The 23,457-nt window shown below is 44.0% G+C and overlaps 1 protein-coding gene across 1 annotated transcript; it reads right to left on the minus strand.

The window, feature by feature from the left end:
* Positions 1-68: 68 nt before the first annotated feature.
* sema3c (sema domain, immunoglobulin domain (Ig), short basic domain, secreted, (semaphorin) 3C) lies at positions 69-20,285 on the minus strand. Its single transcript, XM_071527069.1, has 16 exons — positions 20,181-20,285; positions 19,298-19,360; positions 16,129-16,248; positions 13,594-13,684; positions 12,150-12,269; positions 11,848-11,990; positions 11,633-11,747; positions 10,933-11,002; positions 9,301-9,445; positions 8,858-9,080; positions 6,347-6,435; positions 5,709-5,750; positions 5,301-5,458; positions 3,950-4,017; positions 3,068-3,198; positions 69-2,263 (listed from the first exon to the last, which is right to left on the minus strand). The coding sequence occupies exons 1-16, from the start codon at positions 20,268-20,270 to the stop codon at positions 1,817-1,819; spliced, it is 2,115 nt and encodes a 704-aa protein (XP_071383170.1). The 5' UTR covers positions 20,271-20,285; the 3' UTR covers positions 69-1,816.
* Positions 20,286-23,457: the final 3,172 nt, after the last annotated feature.

Here is a 23,457-nt window from a genome sequence, read left to right on the forward strand (position 1 = left end):
AATGTCTGACAATGGATTCTGTGATCACTGTGTGAAATTAAAATTCATTTAAACAGATTTATTCGGGCTGTCATTACATTAATAAATAGAAATACATAGGTTTCATAATAACACTGAAATTACACTGAGTTGAACTTTGACATGATGCTGGTCACACATTTTTATTAAAAGGGGAGCAGGGGGCTGGAGGAGGGAAGGTTAGACTAGAAAGGGTGTGTTGTTTCCAAATGAAAATATATATTGTATCTCTGCAATTTGCAGATACGCTCATAGTTAGTTGGTGAAATATGTTGAAATTATATACACAAGGGTCACAATGAAAACACATTTCCACAAAAATTGGCACGACATTAAGTTAAAAGGATGAAACAAAAAAAAAAAACTCTGTACACAAACAACAAATAATCTCTATCTACATTTACTATGCAAAAAAAAAAAGAGGCTATTCACATATGTAAAAGGAGAAAGTCAAGCGGACTATCTCACAAGCTATCTCACTCACGGTTATTATTTCAGAATTAAAAGCACGTCCACCTTGCTGTACAGGAGGTGGACAACATGGACTCGAAGAAGGAACATTTTCCTTTTTCAGCATCGATGATAAGGACTCTCATTTCCAGGTATGACACTAGCATCCATTTACCTGAAGACAGAAACTAAAATGTGCGTGTCTGTTAAGGATTATGCCACTCTACATACACATAAACATGCTTCTGTGCTGGAAACGAGGAAAGTATAATACAATATGCAGAGAACAGAGAGTCGATGTACTGCGAGGTAAATGTACAACGTCGGAGTAGTATGAATAAATACAAGAGAGATCATGTAAGATGTTTGCAACGGCACACACAGAGTTTCATTATTCTAGTCAGTATTCTACTACAGTGTCTATTTGGGTAAGTTTGGCCCATCCACTAATAAAGTTAAATTTATAGCCTTGTAATATTTTTTATTGGGACCACTTACCATCTGTGCTTTGTACGGACAGTGCTTATAACACAGTATATTATATTATGCTGGGAGGGCTACAATGACAGCTGTTTCTCTGGAGTGGGTTTAATATTAACTAACATGTGCCCACAGAGAGCCAGAACGGCCCTGTCGTTTTTGCTGAGCATAAATAGTTTATTAGTTAAAAGTTAATGTAGAAATGTGAGTAGAATCTAATAAAATACTATTAGAACACTTAGCATAAAGAGAAAGGGCAGTCACTGTCAAACATGCAGATTTATCTCTCTCTCTTACTTCCCTTCTCAATCTCCTCTCTATATTAGCAAGGTTTCAACTTACCTCCCTTTTGTTTTTGACATAGAACAAATGTCCATAGCGAGCTAATATCCGGCCAGCCCAATTTCCCCTCTAATATCTACAATATGATAAGATCATTGCCTATAGCTGCGTCTCAAGGTGTATTATCATAAGCACTATCAGCTGAGACCGCCGTTTATAAGTGGCTCATAAACCAACAGGGCCATTTCAGCTTGTGGAGTGACTGTGATGGGAAACAAATGCCGTGTGTGTGTGTGTGTGTGTGTGTGTGAGTGGATGTGTGTGTGTGTGTGTGTGTGTGTGTGTATCTCACAGTCATCTGGTCACAGTTCCTCATGCATTCTGTATAAGAAAAGAAATATCCCCCGAATAACGCCCTCATCTCCCACACCCACATCCTCTTCTCACATCACACAGTGCGGCTCTGCGGGTTGAGCTGAGAGTTGGTAACATCTGCAGCAGCCGTAAATTCTGGGTAGGGTACAGAGTCAGAGGAAGACGTGTGTATCAGTTTGTGCAGCACGCCGCGAACGCCCCTCCTACCCCGTCACACCTCTGGAAGGTGGTTGCGGCGGTTGCGGCTCTTCCTGCGGTCCAGCAGGGGCTTCAGTTTGGCCAGGTCGCCCCTGAGCGGCCCGGGCTGCTGAGGCTGCTGAGGCTGCTGAGGCTTCTGCTGCTGCTGCTGCCGGAGCTGGAGGCTCTGCAGCTCCCTCCTCTCCTTGCAGTACTGCTGCACGGCCAGGCTCTCCGCGGGGCTGAAGGCCGCTAACAGGGCCTTGGGGTGCAGCGAGCTGGCCCACGCCCAGGGCGACTGCTGCTTGTCCGTCAGCACGCTCACCATGGCCTCGCTCAGCACCCGCAGGCGGATCTTGGCCACGGTGCGCTTGAAGCCGTTCTCGGTGGTCAGGCAGTAGTAGAGGCCCTGGTCCGACAGCTGGACGGAGCGGATGAGGAGGCCGTGCTCGGTGGAGACGACGCGGTCGCTTAGCTTCACCTGGGAAGGGCACAATGAGGTAGTGTCATAACCCCATCCACATGGCTTGTAGAAGTGAACTAGACCAGAGATCCATTCTGAGTAAAGACTGATTTTCACAGCACATACTAAACCTATTTTGGGATTTAAAACAACCCTCAGATTAAACTTGGACCCAAAACTACATGCACTGATTACTCCTCTTCTGTAGACTATAAAATCTGCAGTGATAATACACCAGAGAGCTATAATGATTTATTTCAAGGCCAAATTCAATTCTTGAGGAGAAATGGCTATAAAATAGTTGTTATCCTGAACCTACTCCACAGAACTGAAAGCTAAATCTATAAAAGATGTGCCTTTATCATGCAGGCGCTCTCTTGCACTGCTCTGTTTAATCTGTCACAGCCTTCCGAGGTGTTCTAACTGTTTAAGGGGTGTCAAATATTTGTAAAATGTCTCCCCGCTGGGAATCCACTCATTAGTCAAGGTCCGTATCATGTTTGATCTGTATCACCACCCATTGTAATGCTCCGCTGCCAATAAACGCTCACAATGTCATTCCTCAGGCAATACAAGCCTTGATCAAGCATGTGAGCTCATTTGATTGCTATGACATGTTTAATGTTTGATGCAATATTTAAGCATGTGAACAGCCTTGAGACACCAAAGCAACCCCCTGTGACGGAGAGAAGAAAAGACATCTATTCATGTAGATCTCTAGGGATTTTTTCATGTCATTCTTGGCTCCTCATTAGTTTGTGATGTCTCAGAGCTCAGGCAGGCTGCGATGTTGACCTTTGACCTCTCTGACCGTGAACTGACCTCTTTCCTCCTGTCGTTGTCCCGCTGGATGAGCCAGCGGATAGAGGCCTGGGGAGACTTAGGCAGACACTCCAGGAAGGTGGTGTTGTTTTTCACGCCGTACTGCGTCATCTCCACCGCGTTCCTGTAAGCTAACACACACACACACACACACACACACAGCCAAGGGAGGCACATCACACGTCATTTGCTGACAGACACAAACCCCACAGATGGATGCATATCTGTCTCAAGTCCCAGCAGTGAGGGTGGAGCGTTGACTTAAGGGCTTAGGCTAACACCTGCAGCACAACCAAACTCCACCCGCCGCACTTTAGTTTCTACGGATCATGAAGTAATGTAAGCTTTCATGCATCGGACTAACTCAGTTTTGTCTTTTTAGCCGTCATTTGTTATTTTTGTTACAGCGGAATGGTTCATCACTCAGCTGGATGAATGACAGGGTAGAGACTAATTAGTGGTAATGGCCATATGGTTGGTCCCACAAGCTCATGTTAATTTAGAGATGTAAACCGTTGGCGGAAATGGAGGACTCTGGGGAGCGAAGCCTCTCCTCTCATTAAGCTGCACCCTGCCAGTCGACTGGGTGAATATTCAGAGTGAAGTATGTAGTACCTGTGCTCACAAACAGGCTCGAACACACGTGCAGAGACACATGCAGACACACACACACACCTGCAGATACAGCTTCTACATAAACCACTATAATCCCTTTTTCTTGACAGTTAATCCCATCAGATGTGCAGTGTTTACAATGAGAGGACATATGTGTCTTGGAGCTAATGTGAATCTGCACTGGCAGTATGCATAATGACATGCCGATGCCACACAAAAAATGCCACTTCATACATATATATCTTAGGTACTTAAGTGCTAAATTACCTTTCAGATTGAATCCTCTGCACTGTGTGAGTGGATTTCCATGCATAATATCTTGCCTCCTGCTTCTCCTGAAAAGGAAGAATTCACAGTTGAAAAGAATAAATACAATTGCATGGGATACACTAAATAGCTAAATGCAGCTTTTTACACTCTAACGCGCAGATTTTTACAAATACTTTTATCCCAACCCTCCTCCTCAAATGTTAATGTGATACTGTCAGCCACTGGAGAAGGAGTAGCCCGTGCCAAAACAGTATGAGTAACATTTGACTGTGTTATTCCACTCCGCGGTGCAACGCTCGTATATAACAGCCAGAGGAAAAGGGGACGTAAACAGCTGACACATTTCAGACACATTTTCTGCAGGAAAACGGGGGCTGCGCGTTTGTTCTGCGACCAAACTAAACTTGACCTGCGTCTGACTGGAATGCTGAGACACACAGCTGGTCCTAAAAGAAACCAGAGAGGGATCGGTTTAGAGGAGAGGTGCCACTCATACCTCCTTGTCTGTGTTATGTCTAGACGGAGGGGATACAACAAACGCAGAATTAGTGACATTAACATCAAAGTGTATGCTGAAGGGTTCCAATGCTGTGACCTTTCTGCCCTAACAGTATTCAGAGCTGTTGTGCCAAGTTCATGCATCTTACCTATATACGTATGAGAAATACTTTGATGTATATAAATTATTCACTGGTTGCAATAGAGCCAATCAGTGCATTGGTGTAAACTAATGCTGAGACTGATATATCAGTTTGACAATTTATTGGCCTTTAATTAAAAATTTGAAATTGGCCACCCACCTCCGATATGATGGATATGATGCAGTTTGCTTGATTACATACTTATTGTATAATTGACCAATATTGACCAATATTGACAAATATTACCACTAGTTATCTATGGAAAGCCCTTAACCTGACTTAATTCTGATTCAACATGTCGATCAGATTATGTACCTGAATATACTTTTATTATTATTATTATTATTATCCTGGGTTTCAAATGAGAGTTTTAATGTCTCAGCATTGCAAAATTGTCAGTGTTAATTACTATGCCGGAGTTAATTTAACACTTAGTTTAGTTTTGAACAGCCGTTCAAAAGCCACATCAGCTCTATGAGTGGGCAAACAACTCTCTAATCAACACTTGTCAACTCAAAATAATTGTCATTGTAAATGTAACACTTATTAACACTGGAAAATCTGCTGTGTGGTTTAAAAGCACTTTCAGAGGATTTTCCAACCTGCCAAGAATAGAGTTCTCAGGCAATTTAAAACACATTTTGGCATGAAACTGGTCGAATTTAAAGATATTGAACTTTGGCAGAAACGTGTAAACGTGTGTGTACCTTTTGCCGGTGGGGTAGAAGCGGGAGCAGCTGAGTCCGTCCCAGGCGCAGTAGGGGTCTCTGGCCAGGCAGCAGTCAGCGCAAGCCGAGCCGTAAGCCTGACAACGGTGCAGGGAGACCTGGGAGACCCCGAACTCCGAGCTGACGTACAGCTGTTGCTGAAATGCAAACAGTTCAAATGTCAGCCGCCCTGTTTGTCTTAATAAGTGGCCGGCTGACAGGAAAATGAGGCCAAGCACCGAAACAATTATGCCTTATTAGTCCCCTCTCCTGCCTTTAGGAGGCTTATAATGCACAGGAGATTTCTGGTTCATGCATTACATAGTAGCCACAGACAAATCAATAGCATATTAAAACAATAAAATTGTACTTGATGTATGGAGAAACCAAAATTAGATGGATACTTACTTTTTTCGAGGATATTCTCAAGTTTGTAACGGGAGCTTGGTTCTGAAAAACACATACAGGCACCATGTTCAGCACTGAGACTGTTGATTGTGATTTCTGTCAAAATATTCTTTCTCACACTTTTATCTCATTTATTTGGACACACATCAGTTTCTCAGGCTTTCCCTGAATAACAAAGGGAGCCCCATTACATCACTCCCTCCCCAGATGTCTGTAGCTCTCTAGGAGAATTTCATTCTGTCTTCTGAGAATAAATCAAAATTGCTCTTCCGATTGAAGGACCGGCGCGGCCCAGGTGCACTTGAAGATTAAAGCAGCCGTGGCCTTTCGTTTTTCAGTGATCACAGGTTTTAGCGGTTTGAGCTGGATCAGTGGGCAAAGATAAAGCGGCATGTGTGAAGGTTCACCCAGGCCAACGACCAGGCTCTCGCGGTCTGTCAGCATGTTTCCCATCACTCTATCCTGCAGTACGCAGAACATCCATCTCCCCAACGCCACCCTGTCTCTGTCTGTCTGCCCCTGGCCTTTGTGTTGCAGCCAAGCACGCCCTCCTCCCTGCCTTTGATGTGAGGTGTGCTGGGAAAGAAAAGGAATGAAAGAGAGAGAGAGAGAGAGAGGCAGGAAGACAGACGGCAGACCTTAAACACTTCCAGCTCCTCCAGGATCAGATCTTCATCCAGGGAACGATTGGATGGCAGGACGATCACCTTCTGCACTGTTCCTTTGTCTGGGGGCAGAGAGCGGACATGGGTCACAAACAGTAACCACACACACACACACACACACACAGGACGGTCACTCAACAACCACATGAGATACACACACACACCCTCATCCAAGAAGGCCCAGAAATGCTTGAGGTCAGTGAAACTAGAACACAATTTAAAAACCGCCTGTGAAAAAACAAACAAACTTCAAGTCTGTTTTCCCTCGCTCGTGTTTGCTTTTGAATTGGATATGATAGTCATGACCAGCATCCACAGCAGAACCAACTGCGGCGGGAACCGGGAATGCAAGTGCTTTAACTGACGCACAGGGGAGGACGAGGGGTGCGGAGAGGGCAAAAACACAACGCTACCATCATCAATAACACCGCTTTGTCCTGGGAGTGTGAGCAGCAGCGTGGGGAGAGGGAGTTACGGCAAGCAGCGGCTCCTGGAAGCGGCTGATAAGAGTCTCCCCCCCGTCCCAGAGACAAAGCCTGGTCTCCGGCCCGGGCCGCGGCCAGACAAGCTCTGGCTCCCCGTCAAGAATCCAGGCAGGAGAAACAGAATGGGGAGGCTGCCTGATAAACACAAGCAGCTGTGAGGGAGAGAGAGAGTCCCTGGGCCGCTTTGCTGAATGCTAACATGTGCTCACGCGCGTGCGGGCGCACACACACACACACACACACACACACGCACACATACACACACACGCACACACACAAAGATGGATTCGCCTTTATTCTGTTTAACCCCAGCATTTTCACTGTAAACAATTTCAGGTTTATATTCTCTGTTTCCCCCAGAATGAAATTTGTTTATGTCCATCTTCAAATCATTGAGTCTTCTACTCAAAAAATGTGTTTTTCTTAAAATAAGTGAAAAATTCTGCCAATGAGGTGACATAATTCCACTTGTTTTCAATGCAGCTTCACTTGGTTCAGGAATTTCCTAAAAACATCTTTGAATTACTAGTATGAAGATAATATCACTTAATCAAATCCGGAAACAAGTTTATTTGCCAAGTGAAATTATCTTATATTATCTTATATCTTAGATTTTTTTTCTAGTTTAAATGACTTGTTATATGTATATTTTTCCAGTGTGTACTACTGCATTAGCAAGCTCAAAGTCCTCTCTCAAAGGACCTTTCCCTATCTGTGACCTATTTGTAACGCTATCCATGCTATCTGTCAAGTCTTGGAATTTGCTGACACACCCACTGTGTCAAATCCCCTCTGTTATCTGTTTTTCTACTAACCAACTGTGGCGATGGGACGTCCCTCTATAATCATTTGCTTATGAAACACCTCAGTAATGATTCATAAGAGAGAGAAGGATTGCGTTAACATGACTTATTAAAGTGGATTACAGCTATTTCAGGATGTCGTTATAAATTAGAGCTTGTTTCTAATTGACCTGCCTGGTTAAATTAAAAATTATGTGATTGAGGTTATTGTGGTGGCGCCACTGCCTTACAAAAAAGGGAATGCTGCCATGTTTTAACATGCTGAGGCCAAGATGCAGGTTGTGGTCAATATGGTTAGATTTGCTTACGCTGCAAAAAATATTAATCTTAACAAGTCATTTAATCCAATATTAAAGCCTTAAACAAAGTGAAATCTGCCCCTGGAGTGAGATAATTGGTGTTTCCAATGCAAATCAACTTGTTTCATGAATTTTCTTGAATCCAGTGAAAATATCTTGATGCTAGTGGAGTGATATTCTGCATTGTTTTGTGATACAGAAAATTCCTGGAACAAGTGAAACTGCAACTGTCACTACACAACTTCATTTAGTACAGTGTTGGATGTAGTTTAGATACACACAGAGAGGTGGGGCAGCTAAGCAGGATTTTTTTTTTTGTATCTGTTTCACCTTTTTGTGAATTTTCCTGGAACAAATGCCAATATCTTGAAAGAAGGCAGATCACATATGAAGATAAGATTGCACTTTATTGATCCCGTTGGGGAAATTCAGGAAAGTGTGTGTCTCTATTCAGAGACCAGAAACCCCATTACACTGGAAGGTATCACCTTGAGTCTGGCGCCTTAGACCACTCGGCCATCCTGACAATGTCACTGAGTGTGATTCAAGATTCAAGATTCATGAAAATTCTTGAAACAATTTGATTTGCATTGGAATCAAGTGAAATTGGTCTCGACCCAATGGCAGATTATTTCACTTGTTTCAGGAAAAATACGACTTTAAGACTCAATGTTAGACCAAAAGACTTACTAAGATGGATAATTTTTGCAGTGTAAAAATGTATTTTGCTTTTATGTTATCATGTCACAACATTTGCCATGACTTTATGCCTGTCTCTGTGGTCAGTAGACTGTCATACATTAAGAAAAGATCAGTTTATAATGCTGACAGGCGTAGAGAAAGCCTTACGGTTGGCTGTGTCCTGCTAGATACTGTCTGGTCTGTGTGAATCCCTACCTGTGCCCAGGAACAGGACTTGGTAGTTGCCGTCTGCAGCCATGACCTGGTCCACAGCCACGGTGGTGTATTTGTAGTCGGCGTTGGTGCGAACAACCAGAGGCCTCCTGCCCACCGGGTAGATGGGGTTGAACATGACTGGGTGGTTCCTGACGAACGTCACCACGTCGTCTGGGAACTCCTTGGTCGTCTGGATGTCGGGGGTGAAGGCTCCACCGGGACACTGGAGAAAGAGGGGAGGAGTGTGTGTGAAAAATGAACTCATTCTCATATCATTTTCCACTTTTGACCAGTGAAATTACAGGCTTTAATTATATTGCATTAATTCAACGATCAGATTAAGTTGAGCAATGAACAATGAGACTTCATGGAATGATATTGAGAGTCTAACAGATGAAATATATATACATGTCAGTACATGAATGACCTAACATTGAACTCACAGTTCCAGGCCGTGGATAAGGGATGCGGCCCTGGTACGCCACCCACTGGAAGTTGGGCCCCTCTCTGTGAGCGAAGGGCCCGTTGAAGACGGTGAGGATGTCGGCCATGTTGTACACACACACCGCCGAGCCTTTAAACACGGAGCTGCGGAAATGAAGCGCATACTTTCCGTGAAACACAATAGAGAGAAGCAACATCCACGACCTAGAGACCCACCCAGCTCAAACATTACACTGCAGCTCTTCATCAACCCTGCTGTTTCTGAGGATGTCCAAGCCATACAATCTGGGTGGAACCATTGCCACACTCCAGCGGGGACACCTCGCCTCGTTCCCCCCCTGAAGGACCTGATGTGGTTTGACCCAGTCATTTAAAAACCACACATAAAAGAGGCTTTGTTGAAGGGGAACAGAGGCATATCGCGCAAAGCGGAGAGGGAGGAAGAAACACAGCGCGGAGATAGGAATAACAAAGTGCAGGGAGACCTCAAGGACCTCGCTGTTTGGTTTGGCTGTGTTCGGCGAGCCGGGCTGCACTACTGCAGCCTTCATATGATCCGGGGGTAACAAGTGGATCAGGGGCCTGTGGCTGTGTCACCCTGGGTTAACCAGATGAAACCAATTACAGATCAGAACACATGGATCAAGTGACCATTCCTGTAAACTTCCAAACTTGCCATGCAACCTTACCGGCTATGACTTTCTGTTGAATATGTAGAATTTAATCAGTGCGGTTATCTTGAATTACTTCACCTGGATGTGGAAGGTCAGCACATACGGGATCAGAAGGAGTCCAAATATTTGAAGGGTGTCACAATTTGTTATTTCACAAGGAACATAATAATAAAAAAGATTGTGAAGATGAAAATCCTAAGATGTGTGCACACTTAGATGTTGAGGGATTCAGTGAGGTAGGTGAGAGTTAGGCACCGTTTGTTGAATTTTGAATAATAATCACTGTTTATTTCAGCTTGTGTTAAATTGACCCCGAAGTAAAACTTTGATCAATATTTCAAACACGCTGCTCTTCCTCATCCTCAGGCTGCAATAAGGGGTTTTGGAGAATCTATTTTTAAGGAGAGTGCACTTGCAGTGAGTATCTTCTGTCTAAATTCTTCAGTTGCAAAGTGAACACCACAGAATACAATTTGACAGGAGATTTGAAGATAAAATGTCAGGAGAGAGATGCGTTCTTCCTTGAAAACTAAGGAATGGTACTCCAATGTCATCTATGCTGGAATATTCTGTAATGAATCCACTCTGCACCCAAAAATTCCTCTGAGATACATTACTCAATATTGGTGGAATAAATCCATCAATACATCGCACGCAATATATTCCGTATCAATGTGTACTCTAAATTTAGCGCTTGAACTCAGCCAGTGAAATGGTACTGATGCACCTCTAGGTCACAAGGAGAGAACATCAAGGGGATGGCCATATGGTGAAGCCACCACACTGTAATGGATAGGCCGTCACCTGAATAAGCCGTTCCGCAGCGAGACACATGACGGCTCTATCTCATAGTCCCTCTGACAAGCGCACCGCTCCTGCTGATATCCAGTCAGTGATTTGCATAACCGCCGAGGGCCGCAGGAATGTTACGGTTGGCCTCGTCAGCGCCGGTCTTACCTTGTGGACGTGAAGACTCCAAACACCAACAGGCCCTTGGGCTGATCGGCTTCCAGCAAAAACACGCTCTCTGGAAGGGAAAACACACATGTGCGCACATGGACAAACACACATACACAGAAACAGACGCTTGCTTCAACAAATTCATTATATGCCTTATCACCCCATCCGTGGAGCAAAGACAACCACAAAGTGATGGATGTATGAATTAATAAATGGTCATGTTGACAGATTTAGTCTGGCGGACTGAATGGAAAGCTGGACTAAAGTGCTGCGAGCTGATGTTTTCAGTTTCCGAGGCCCAGGTTAAGAAAGCCCTGGGAAGTTATGCTCATACACCAATACAAACTGACCAAAGACAACACAAAAAGTGTTATGAAATTTGATAAAAGTCTTATATCCTAATCCAGACCAAATAAAGAAAGTGCAATGGATTGTTTGTGGAGAAAGTCATGGCTGAAAACCGTGTATGTGCAAAAAGTAAGCTTTCAGGAATTAGGGCGGTCTCCAGTTCTCAGCCATGTATTTTTGAAATTACAAAGTTTGTGTTGAACTTGTTACATGGGCCGTGAAAATAAAATAGGGGCAGGGAAGTCACTCAGCAAATAGAAGGATCATGTGCGCTTTCCAACACAAGCAAAACCACCACATGAGAGCAGACTGTCCAAATGTAAAGTGCGTGTTCCTCCATTTTACTCACCCAGTTCGTCAAAGTGGGTTTCAGTGCCGTCCTCCTCCAGGACTGAACACACCATCCTGGCCTTGAGGAAGGTGGTCCACTTGTTCACCAGGCTCCGCTGTCCTCCGATGTCATTCTGCACACAAAGAGCAAAACAAAACTTGCACAAAACAGCTCAAAACGACAATACAGTACATACAGGATTCATTCATTTGGGCACAGACAAAGACACTCACCGGACACACTCTGGCCACCATGGTGTGGATATTTTTAGTATTTCCACTGTTATCCGTTAGCCTCTCACGGAAGAAGAAATACAGTTTGGCATCATTGGGGTCTGTTCCATCTGGTATCAGCTGGGCGTCAATGAAGATTGGCTCTGCATGAAAGAAAGTTATAAATGGACAGACTTCTCATAAATAAAGTCACCAAAATAAACTCAGATAATTGTGTAAATTGAAAAGGTTTAGTTCCTCATTTTTTGGCGTGTGTGTGTGTGTGTGTGTGTGTGTGTGTGTGTGTGTGTGTGTGTGCTCACCACTCAGCCACTTGGAGTTGTGCTGGTCTGTCCGCACTGCGTTCCTCTTGGTCAGGCTCCTGAAGATGGCAGCATCTGTCCCCATGAAGTCGATGTACATGCCTGAGAACAGCTCCTGGTCTGGACACACACACACACACACACACACCAAACTCAAAAATATGCTTGCATAATTTTATGGGCCCTATATATAAACTGTACAGCCTCGTAGACTCTCAACAGAATATCGATTAAAATCCAGCAGCATTTTATCCCTCGATTGATTAATATGCCTAAGGCTGTTTTAAATGATGACCATAAATTTTAACAGAATTACCATTAGATTTACAAGCTGTGTGTTTGACTCTCTCAGTGTGCTAATAAACGACTGTGTGCTCTCCACAGCCGTGCTATGCTTTTTATCTTTCCTTTACTCTCACTTCATCATTCCATCAGTTCCAGGCCATGTGTTTTGGAGGATGTGGGGTAAGTAGGGGGATTTAGGGGAAGGGGGGGGGGGGGTTATACGGCCCGCATCCAAGCCGGCCTGCTCTAAGGAGAGAGTGTCGACAGCACCGCAGAGGGTCTTGTACTCGAGGATGAGGAGATACAGAGCAGATAGAGCCTGTTTTTTTTTAGCCTTTTTTATCGAGCGCAGACACTGGCTCGGATTGTCTTCTGAGTCACAAAGGCTTGGAGCGCTGCATCACTGCCTCCACAGCGCTGCCACTGACCTTGATTCTATTTGGCAGACCCTCCCATCTTATCTGTTCCACTCTCCCCCTCTGGATCCCATCCGCCTTGTAACGGGACATCCTGAGCCTGTTGATTGGCCGGGCGAGGCTGCTGCTGACACGGCGACGCTCGGGTGTCGGAAAGCGGAGCTGTCCGTGCAACGTGTCGCCTTAAGTCGTGTCAACAGCAACCCGACACCCCTCGGCCAATCAGAGATCAAAGGACAAGGAGGGTGAGGGGGGTGCGGCCCGGCCTGTGAAGTCACTGATAAGGAGATAGGGACGGCCACATGATGGTCTGACAAACTTGTTAAGTTATTTTATCTTGTATCCAGATTTATCAAGCTTATTTTGGGATTTTTTTTTTTTTGCGTGAAATCATCATATTGCACTGGTTTCTGACTCTTTTTCAGGATAATGTAACTTGTTTCAGGACATTTACTTGGTAAAAGTGAAATTGTCTTGGAGAAAGTTTCTTGTTTTCTTCATTCTTTTATGATGATTCCTTGAAAGAAGTCATTTTAGCATGTATCAAGTGAAATTTATTGAAACAAGCAAGATTATCCGCCAGCGCAGTGAGATAATCTGACTAAAAATATCATGAAAATAACCTTGATAGGTCTGGAAACAAGTTAAAATCACTGGACAGCTTGTCGTTTTTTGCAGTGTATTAGGGTGTTGGGCTTGTGGAGAGACAGAAAAACAGACTGAGGATGGCAGGAGGCACCTACTGAGCATGACGGAGACAGTGTTCACTTGGGGGTTGAAGGAGCAGCGTCCTTTGCCAGACTCGCTCCTCGAGTCGATGTGGAAGATTTGCTCCTGCCAGAGAGGAGAAAGATAGGGAGATAGAGAGATAGATAGTTTTATATGAGAACTCGATGATATTCTGCCCAGTGCCATCTACCACAATAAACATGTCATTATGAGCATACCAAATGTTCCACAAGGTAGCCCTGCTCAACTTTCCCTTCCTTTTGGTTTAAAAGAAGAGACAGTCCTGGCCAGTCTACCTTAACTGGCCTATGTGGGACTTTAAAAAAGAACATTCCATCTGGGAGGGGAGGAGGAATTCCCCTGCTAATGTGTTGGATAGCCATTTCTCCATCTCAGGTGGGGAAGCTGCCAAATCCTCAACCCCCTCCTTGTGGAGGATTTGGACCGTCCGGATGGCTCTTGCAGTAACCTGGGTAAACTGAAGAGCTTCCTGACCGGTGCAGCTTCTTTTAATGGGGATGTGAGTGACGTCAACCGAGGAACACTCTTCCAGGAAAATGTGTCTAAGAGTTGAGAGGGTCTGGAGGTGGACTGGCACTGTCTGGTAGGCTGCTAAACTCTACACTGCAAAAAATATTCATCTTAACAAGTCATTTAAACTAGCGATCAGTGTTGAAAATCTTATTTTTCTTAAAACAAGTGAAAGATCTTCCGATGGGTGAGACAACATCAATGATAATCAACTTTAGGGCTGCAACTAACGATTATTTTCATTATGGATTAGTTGATTGGTCCATAAAATGTCAGAAAATTTTGAAAAATGTTGATAACTGTTTCCCAAAGCCCCAAGATGACGTCCTCAAATGTCTTTTTTTTTGTCCACAACCCAAAGATATTCAGTTTACTGTCATAGAGGACTAAAGAAACCAGAAAATATTCACATTGGAGAAGCTGAAATCATAGAATTTATGAACGATTAATCGAGTATCAAAATAGTTGGTGATTAATTTAATAGTTGACAACTAATTGATTAATTGACTTACCGTTGCAGCTCTAATCAACTTGTTTCAAGTGTTTTCTTTAATGAAGTATCATTTTCTTGATATGTACTAGTGATCTGCCTTATTCTTCTGTCTTGGTTCAAGATACTGACACTTATTTCTAGAAAATTCCTGAAACAAGTGAAACTGCATCTCCTACATTGGCAGAATTTTTCACTTGTTTAGATGGACATTTATTGCAGTGTGCCATTCATCATGTGTCTGAGCAGTGGTGACATAATTATAAGACACAAAAACACACACCACTGACCTGCCCTGCCAGTGGGTTCAGAGACAACACGTTCACAGGCTAAAGGTCTGGCACACGTTCACAGGGTAAAGGTTTACATGGTGAGCTTGCCGTCATCTTTCCCGCTACAGCAGCTTGTTATACTTAACAGATCCCTTGTCTGAGACACTGACATGTTAGAGCTCAGAGGTTGAAAACAGAGCAGTCTTCCTTTCAAACAAAAACCCCGAATGACAAAAGGCACCGCAGTGCGGAAAGAGCCTGGTCGGGAGCTCTCCGCTTATTAGCGTTTGGCAGCCGTCCGCAGTCTGTGGCTAAATGTTGTTCACTCAGTGAGCACTTTTCTCCTGGAGGGCTTCCTCGCTCTCACTTCCAGAGCTGTGTGGCCGGAGATGAGAGCAGAGTGCCCAGAGAAGAAAGAAAAAAGCCCCCCAACCATCCCTCTATCATTCCCTTCTCTCCCTCTTATCCTCAGCATCTGCTCTCAACTGGTATCAGAGAGACTAACGAGTAAGGTGACAGTGACTTTTTGCATAAAGTTGTGCATTCTGAAACTTACCATACGATGACACACAAATTCCTAATAGTTTTGTGAAAGAATGTGCTATTGTAAGAAATGATCTCTCTCTAAACATGAGATTACAGCAATCCGGTGTGAACTGCTGTGGCGGACACCCAATTCATACAGTTCCAGTGTTGGGTGGTGCACATTACAGTAATGACATTACTTACTTCTCCCAATAACATCATTTCAGTCATAATACTGTAATTACCAATCATAATATAACTCACTACTTTTGTTTCCACCCCCTCTAAATAACCAGAACGTATCCAAAAACTATATTCCACCCAAATCCCCCAGTGCTTTTTCGTAATTAGTCATCCTCTCACACACTAAATGAGTTTAGATGAGAAATGGCAGCAAAGTTTACTTGCTCTGGGTGGCAGTATTCCCACTACTTTGCTTTTATTGAGCAAAGGGATCACATTAGCATTCAACACCAACACTGGTTTGGTTTCCCTGATCGTCCACAGGAGTTGAAGCAGAGTTATCCTGATTTATGAAGGTAAGAGAGGACGCGATGCCAATGTTGAGGGTGTAACAGAAATGTAATATACCGAGTAGAGTAATGAATTACTGCTCCAAGGGTGTAACAAGTAAATTAATACTCCAGTATTCCATGCTATCAGTTAACTGCTAAGCTGACCAACAGGCCGGCCTCCCAAAACCGTAGCAGGAGTTAGGTTGAGTGTCCCACCTCTGGTCTCCGGCCCCTGTTCATGTAGACACAGACGGGACTGTAAGCTCCACTGCCGCACATGAACAGGTGGGTCCTGTTGTAAGGCTGCACCACCCGGATGAAGTTCCCACAGCCATGCTGGAAAAAACACAGGCAAACGAGGAGGTAAATACAAAAAGTGGGTGAGAAATCACAATAAAAATGTTTAATTCGAGTGAAATGTTAAACCTACAGTGTTTCACCTACTCTAAAACTGAAATGCACTATTGGCTATTTCTATGTTATCTTTTTTATATGTATTCAGACATTTTCTTATAGAACAGTAAATGCATTTTTGGAGATATTGAGGAATGAATAATAGCTAACAATAATATTCCAATATAGATATATAGCATTTTGCAATGAAACCATTCAACTTATCTCTCATGGTACAATTAAGAAAAAATATTTGTCATTCATGTTATCATTCAATATCTTTTTTTAATTTCAGCAATGACACATCAGTAATCCTGAGGCAGGCACAGCAGTAGATGAGGTCTATTTCCTGGTCCAGGGCCAGGGTGTACGCCAAATCCAGAACCTGTTTATCGCTCCTGAAGTATCCTATTCCACATGAGTGAAGTAATTCAAACTTATCTTGCTTGTTATGAAACGGTTATACAATCACATGCTGCACAATCAAACGAGTCCAGCTCTCCCTGCCCTGGTATTAAGGCCAGTGGAAAAAGAGCGTCAGTGGCGTATACAACATTTCTAGGTGAGGCCGATTACTGATCTCTCTCCATCTCCGCTTCCACTTCCCAAAACCCGGGAGCAGCGGGAGTGCTGGGCTTTGTGGGTATTTAAGTCGGAGCCTGCAGATAGAGAGGAGAGGGATCGAAAGTAGAAGAGAGAGAAGGGGGTAGAGGAGAGAAGAGAGCTGGAGAGGAGAAGAACAAGTATCCAGGGAGCCGTCAGGAACTTGGCCATCGCTGCAGGAACGGCAGCTGCTGCGGCTCACAGTCCGCCGAGAGCCATCGCCGAAAAAACAACTGCATCTCCAGCCATCACACACCCATATCTGTTATTTTCACCTTCTTTATCGCTCGCTCTGTCTCCCTTTCTCCTGACTTTTATCACCCATCCATCTCCGCCACACTCTTCAACCCTCACACACCCTGGGGTCTGCCCATATCTAATGTCAGTTTTACAGAGCCATATATATGCAGCCGCGTCCTGTTTTGTTTTCCTCTTGCGTTTCCTATCCACACACACATCCTTTATGACTGTTCCAGATGAGCAGCATCGCCTCACGGCCCCGAGTTCAAGTGGCGATCGCACCGAGTTTAAAGTGGAGGCTGTTGAGCCAGGAGCAAACAGACTTAATCAATCTGGGTTAGGTCTTCTGCATGGAGAGGCTCAGCCTATATTTCTCCTTACATGCCACCCTCCGGCGGAAACAATGTGCGGTCGCTCTCTGGAGGCCCGGTGGCCACAGATTCTATCGGAGGAGAGGAACTTAATATATACAGATCGGGAGGGTAACCATAACAAAATGACGGAGGGCTCGGATTCAAGATCCCCAAATAAAGAAACCCTGTGAGGAATGAGAACGGCATTACGGAAGAGAGAGAATGGAACATACTGAGGTAGAGAGAGACAGAGAGAGAGAGAGTAGAAAAGCACAGAGTAGGAAAAAGTGACAGAGAAAGAAAGAGGGGGGGTAAGACAGGAAGAGAAAGTAGAAACTGTTGGAGAAAGAGAGCTGGCCTGGCAGGGGTGCAAATAAGAAAGGGATGACAGAAGGGAGGAGAGGAGAGAAGGGGATCCACACAGAGATGGCTCACCCAAATATTTGTGGGAGCCTGTCCACAGCGGCACAAATCACCCAGTGACTAGAAACAGCTTCTCCTCTACTTCCACAATACCATGTTGTATAAATCCCTGGCACTGTACCTTGGTTGCTGTCAGAGGCTGGAGAAATGTTGGCCCATGTAAGAACAAAATGGGCAGCGTTGGTGGCAGCGTAATGCTTTTTGTGGTAACATGCACTGTAACTTTACACGTTAGGTTTTCAGTTCATGTAAACAGTTTCTTGCGGTAGTTTCTTCTTTGGAAGTAATATTTCCGAACGTCTATTCTATTCTATTCTACTCCTCTGCACTCAATATTCCGCTGCACTCTGCACTGCGATCTCTGCAGACCGCTGTGCATGTTGTTTCTTCAGAGCAGCCCAATTAGCAGAAAACAGAGGCGGAGGAGGAATCAGTCTTCAGAGTCTTACGTCTTCCTCAAATCTTGTTACGGCTCAGAAGCGGCGCTCAGTTCTGTGCGGAAATCAGGCCGGGTTATGAAATCCTTAGACAGAAGAGCGATGAGCTGTGTCCCATTTGTGAGCTTTGATTCTGGTTTATTTTTCTACGGCAGTCCGCGGCCCTCCTCCCACGCCTCTCTCTCTCGTCTTGACAAACAGGGCCGATGCCAGGAGGACTCAGTCAAGCCGGGCCAGGCGGTGACCCGCTAGACATCTGCAGCCTGCTACACATGTGGTCGGACCCAGGATACTGACACAAGCTCGCAGATGGGAGAGGAAATCCCCAGAGGCAGCAAGCACAGAGTTCCGGTGTAGACCAACTTCTAGGAACTGATCCGGGAACAGCTGACACAACCTCAAGTCTAGAATCAGACCATTGTGGCAAAAAAGGTGGATATGATGCAGATTGATTGCATATTTATTGTGGAATTACTACACTGGTTATCTATGGGAAGCCCTTAACCTGAACTGATTCTGATGCATTTTGATTCTACACAAATATGCAAGAATGTTTTCTTCTTCTGCTGCTACTTCTTCATATTATTATTAATTCAGCAGAGAGTTTTAGTGTCCCATGGTTGCTACTTCAGAGGCTCTTCCACTACAAGAATAGAATTTTGGTGAAAACACTGAAACACTTTTTTTTTGGGCATGGAAATGGTCAACTTTAAAGATACTGAATATTGCACAAAATAACCACTATTACCAGCTTAAATCTAAAAATATTGGTACTGGTATTGGTACTGGTATCAGTATCAGTATTGTTAAGTATCGTATCGTATCGTATCGTATCGTATCGGTACCTGTATCAGCCTTCAAAAACCCATATCGGTTAAACCCCAAAAAGCACCAAGTTATCCACGATCAGGATTCTGGGAGGCTGAGTGTCCTTACCGTTGGGTCCTTTCCAGCCATTTGACATTCCTCTATCTTGCTGGTGGACGCAGGCCAAAACACCTGGTAGGAGAGACAGTACAGCAGCTTAATAAGGGACCAGTGGACAACATGCTGAGGCCAGCTGAGAAAGATGGTTTCTATCAGACTAGAATGAAAGAAAATCACAGTCAAATTGTGTGGAAAACTAACAAAACAGCCAAAACAACCACAACAAAACCTTGAAAATGAGTTATAAAAAGTTTTAAATCTTGATAGAAGTTTCAAAGTGGAACAGTCGGTGATTACAGCCTGTGACAGTTGGCGGAAAATGCAACGTACTCAAACCTGGGAGAGGTGCTTTAAGGTCTCGCTCAATGAATATATCAAGCAATTTACTTGGCAAAATGGATGTGGCGCAGCACTCCCTGGGGGAACCTAAATGCTTTCCCATCTGTTTATGCTCTCCATGCCTGTCAATTACTTTGACGATAAGTCCTTCACTGCACACTGAGTCTGCGTTATCAGACAGCTTATGAATCCATCTCAGGGACCTGAACCATTTTAAAGGCTCTTCTGACTAACCCCAAAATGGTTCTGATCATGGCAAATATATAGTAATTTGCATAAAATCACACAGATGATAATAACATCATTGTAGCAGTCTTATGATGTGTGTCATGCTTTCAGCCATTAAATACACTGCTAAATTGAATAGACAATTTCATTTTTATTTTCCCCTTTTTTGTGGCTGGAGAGAAGAGATGCCAGATGCCAGTGCTGCATGAGAACGTTTTCCACCTGAAATTTATATTCATATGTTAACAAGAATATATGTGTGGAGAATCAATTGTATGAGGAAGAACCCCTTAGTCATAGACCGTAATGAGATGGATGTGCTGACCTTCAGTGTGCCGTGGGTGATGTTGTTGATGTCCATGGAGAGGACATGGTCCTTGCAGCCCACATACATCCTGTCCTGGTCCTCGTCCATCTGCAGGATCCTGTAGTCCATGGCTTTGTCTGACAGACTGTAGTGTTCAAAGGACTGGGACGCCTGCAGGTCTGAGAGACACACACAGAAAAAGGCTAAGAAAAACACTCCATAGCCACTAAGGTTGTGCATGACTAGGTTAAATTGGGATTTTCAGGTTTCAAGACAAACATTCAGTGTTGAAAGTCTGAATGCAAAGTCACTGAATAAATAACTATCAAAACAGCTCTTGCAAGAATTTATTACTACATGAAGATCCTGTTTATTTCACTTTCACCCAGCAGATTCAAGGGAAGCCCAGACTACAGAGTATATGTTGCGGGAGATATATACTGTATAAAAAAAGCCGTCCTCCAGAGTCTCTCCAACTCATTAAAAGCGCATATTGTTCTCACATACGGAGTAAACATCCTCAGACAGTTATTTTGAGCCTGTTCGCTCCAGATATAGAGAACTCTCCACCATACCATCAAAGCCCTTCACTGTTGAAGCCAAACTCATGCATATTTATCACTTTTTCAATCTGTACTGAGAGCTTTTGGGGGGGGGGGGGGAGTAATGTAGATCTACACCCTCCATTTCCTCCCCTCCTTTGACCCTCTCCGAGCTCTCTTTGTTTTCCCTCCTCTAATCAACAAACAGGTTGCCTATACTTTCCCTCAATGCCTCGGGCTAAAGTCACATTTTCATTATTGTGCGACATACGCTTTTGAGGCTGGGGCCTTTTATCTCGAAGGAAAGTGGCTTTTCTGTGCCACCCCTCTCTCTGATCACAGGCTTTTGTTTGGCGCGTTTGCCACGTAAAGCCTGAAGTGTTTAACTTCAAACAAAGACGAGTTAACCACTCCAGTCGCAGGCGAGTTGAGCGTTTCCCACGACTCTCCGCTCTCTCATCCCCCAATGTTGAGGTAAATCACCTTATATGGCACAGCGGTATTTTTGAACATTGTTTCATCGCAGAGCATCTTCTGGAGAGTAATGAAGAACACGCTCACAAAGGACGCTTTGTTTTCACCTGACTCGGCACAAATGAAATTGAAAGTGAAGGGTCCTGTCAAGCTGGAGGAGCAAGTGTGTGTTTAATAAAGAGAAACGTCTAGAAGAGAGATGGCATCAGCCTGGAGCTTCAAAGCCGAGGAGATAGCATCGTACAGAGCTGTGTGCAGGCGCGGTGTTATCCCAGCTCTGGAGAGGCTAAAGATGTTACATGCCTAGCTCTGCCAGAGCACTGGGAAGTGAGGCGTGCCACCAAGGGCGAAGGACTCTCTAACAGCTAATTAAAAACACAGGGCTCTAAACCCCTGCCAAAAAACGCATTACTTACATCCTACCAAAATAAGCAGTTGAGGGAGATTCAAACTTTTTGGATCACTTTATACTTCATTTTTATGCTTGGAGGTCTTGATTTAACAACCTTTCAGCTAGCTTCTGTTTTTCCTGGAGCGCACGGTAGCAGAATGCAGTTATTAATGATGGCTGTTTACAATGGCTGGTCTGACTTTGTCAATTGCAGATTGGAGTTTTAGTTAAACAAACATTTCTAGGAGGCAGAGCTACTCTGGAGGCAGATAGTCTCATGACTTAAACCTCTGTGGGCAGAGCCAAAGAACCTCCGTTTTTCTGGCTAAGTAACGGCTCTGTAAGACTGAAGCCAGTGGAAAAGGTAAGGGGTAAAGAGGAGGTAGCTAATATTATGAAGTGCTCTTGCTACTAACTGAAAAAAATGCAATTTAGCCATATAAGTTATCTAGGTTAGCTAATTAGCCTAGCTGACCTTCCAAGTTCAAATTAGCCATGCTAGCCTGTAGCTACCTAGGTAAGCTAGTTAGCTAGCCTACTGACCTTCCAACATCATGACTGCCATGGTCATGAATGAATGAAGTCATTGTCATTTCTATATTTTATATATAACGTTATTTAACCAGAGTTTCTTCTCTGCCATTCAAGTTTTGCCACCCCCACTGAGGTTTAACTCAACCAGTACAATTTTTTTTTCTGCCTCAAGAGCAGCTCTGCCTCTGAGAAATGTTTGTAGAATCAAAACTAAAACCCTACTGTTTCATTTCCACATTATACATTATATATGATACACTCCTGTCTTTCCATCTCTCCTTTTGACAGCGTCCCTCCAGAACATTCCACAAGGGGAACAATTTGTTCAGAGGGGTGTGGTATGGGGTGAAATAACTGTTAATATTATGGTGAACTTTGTATTGTTTTCTCAGTGGGGGGAAATAGGAGACTTTCATGTTCCCTCGTGAGGGTGGAAGGCCTCTAAGCCCGGTGCTGAGATGGGACGCAGCAGGGGTGTGTGTGTGTGTCACATGGACCCCTCCAACAACCCAGCTTATTCCCTGAGAGAGAAGCCTACCCTCTGCACATACCATTGGATCCAGTATCTTCTCAGTGCTCAGCCCCAGTCCCACACAAACCTATGAGTCATGCCTGCACTGCAACAGCATTGCAGACCAACATCAAAAGTTTACATTAGCAAATGGTGCACCTGCTCTGTCAGAGGGAGGGGGCTGCTCTCAAGAATTGTCAACGTTTTTCATAGTCATACAATATATCCATTGGGACTGGGATATACCAGACTGTATACAAAACCAATGCCAGCTCATAACCCACGAATGAGGTCTTTGTAGACTGGGATATGGCTGCAACTAGTGTTTTGTGTGCGAGTGAGTGAGGAGGGTGTGTGTGTGTGTGTGTGTGTGTGTGTGTCCTTTAACCAATATATTCCCTCAGTGTCATCTGTTCAAACACCTACCAGCTTTCATGTATTTTCAAAATAAGATCTTATAATGTCATTGAAAACTCTATGGACTCTATGGTCATACACTAATACTGACTGCTGTTATACATAATAATAATATAATCAATACAATGCTTTTGTAACAATAAGACAGTGGAACAATTTATTGAAATACAAAAGAGGAATTGGGGCTTTGGTATTTTTTCTTTTTTTTATCTTGATGATGAATAAATCACCTGACCACATGTGATTCATCAGTCATGAGTTTATACACATTCCTCCTAGTTGAGATCACTTAAGAGGGGGAAGTGTCAAAAGTGTTTGTGGACATCATTGCTCAAGCATCCTCAAACGGCTTGTTGTGGACAGTGTGGTTTGGGGTGCAAATTCAGCATGTCGATGATGCCGAGGGATAGAATAACTAGACCTGTT

Source organism: Centroberyx affinis, unplaced genomic scaffold, assembly GCF_046629955.1.
Source record: "Centroberyx affinis isolate AG114_WGS23_722 - 3 ecotype Tasmania unplaced genomic scaffold, CSIRO-AGI_Caff_v1 ptg001486l_1, whole genome shotgun sequence".
In the NCBI taxonomy this organism is placed as follows: domain Eukaryota; kingdom Metazoa; phylum Chordata; class Actinopteri; order Beryciformes; family Berycidae; genus Centroberyx; species Centroberyx affinis.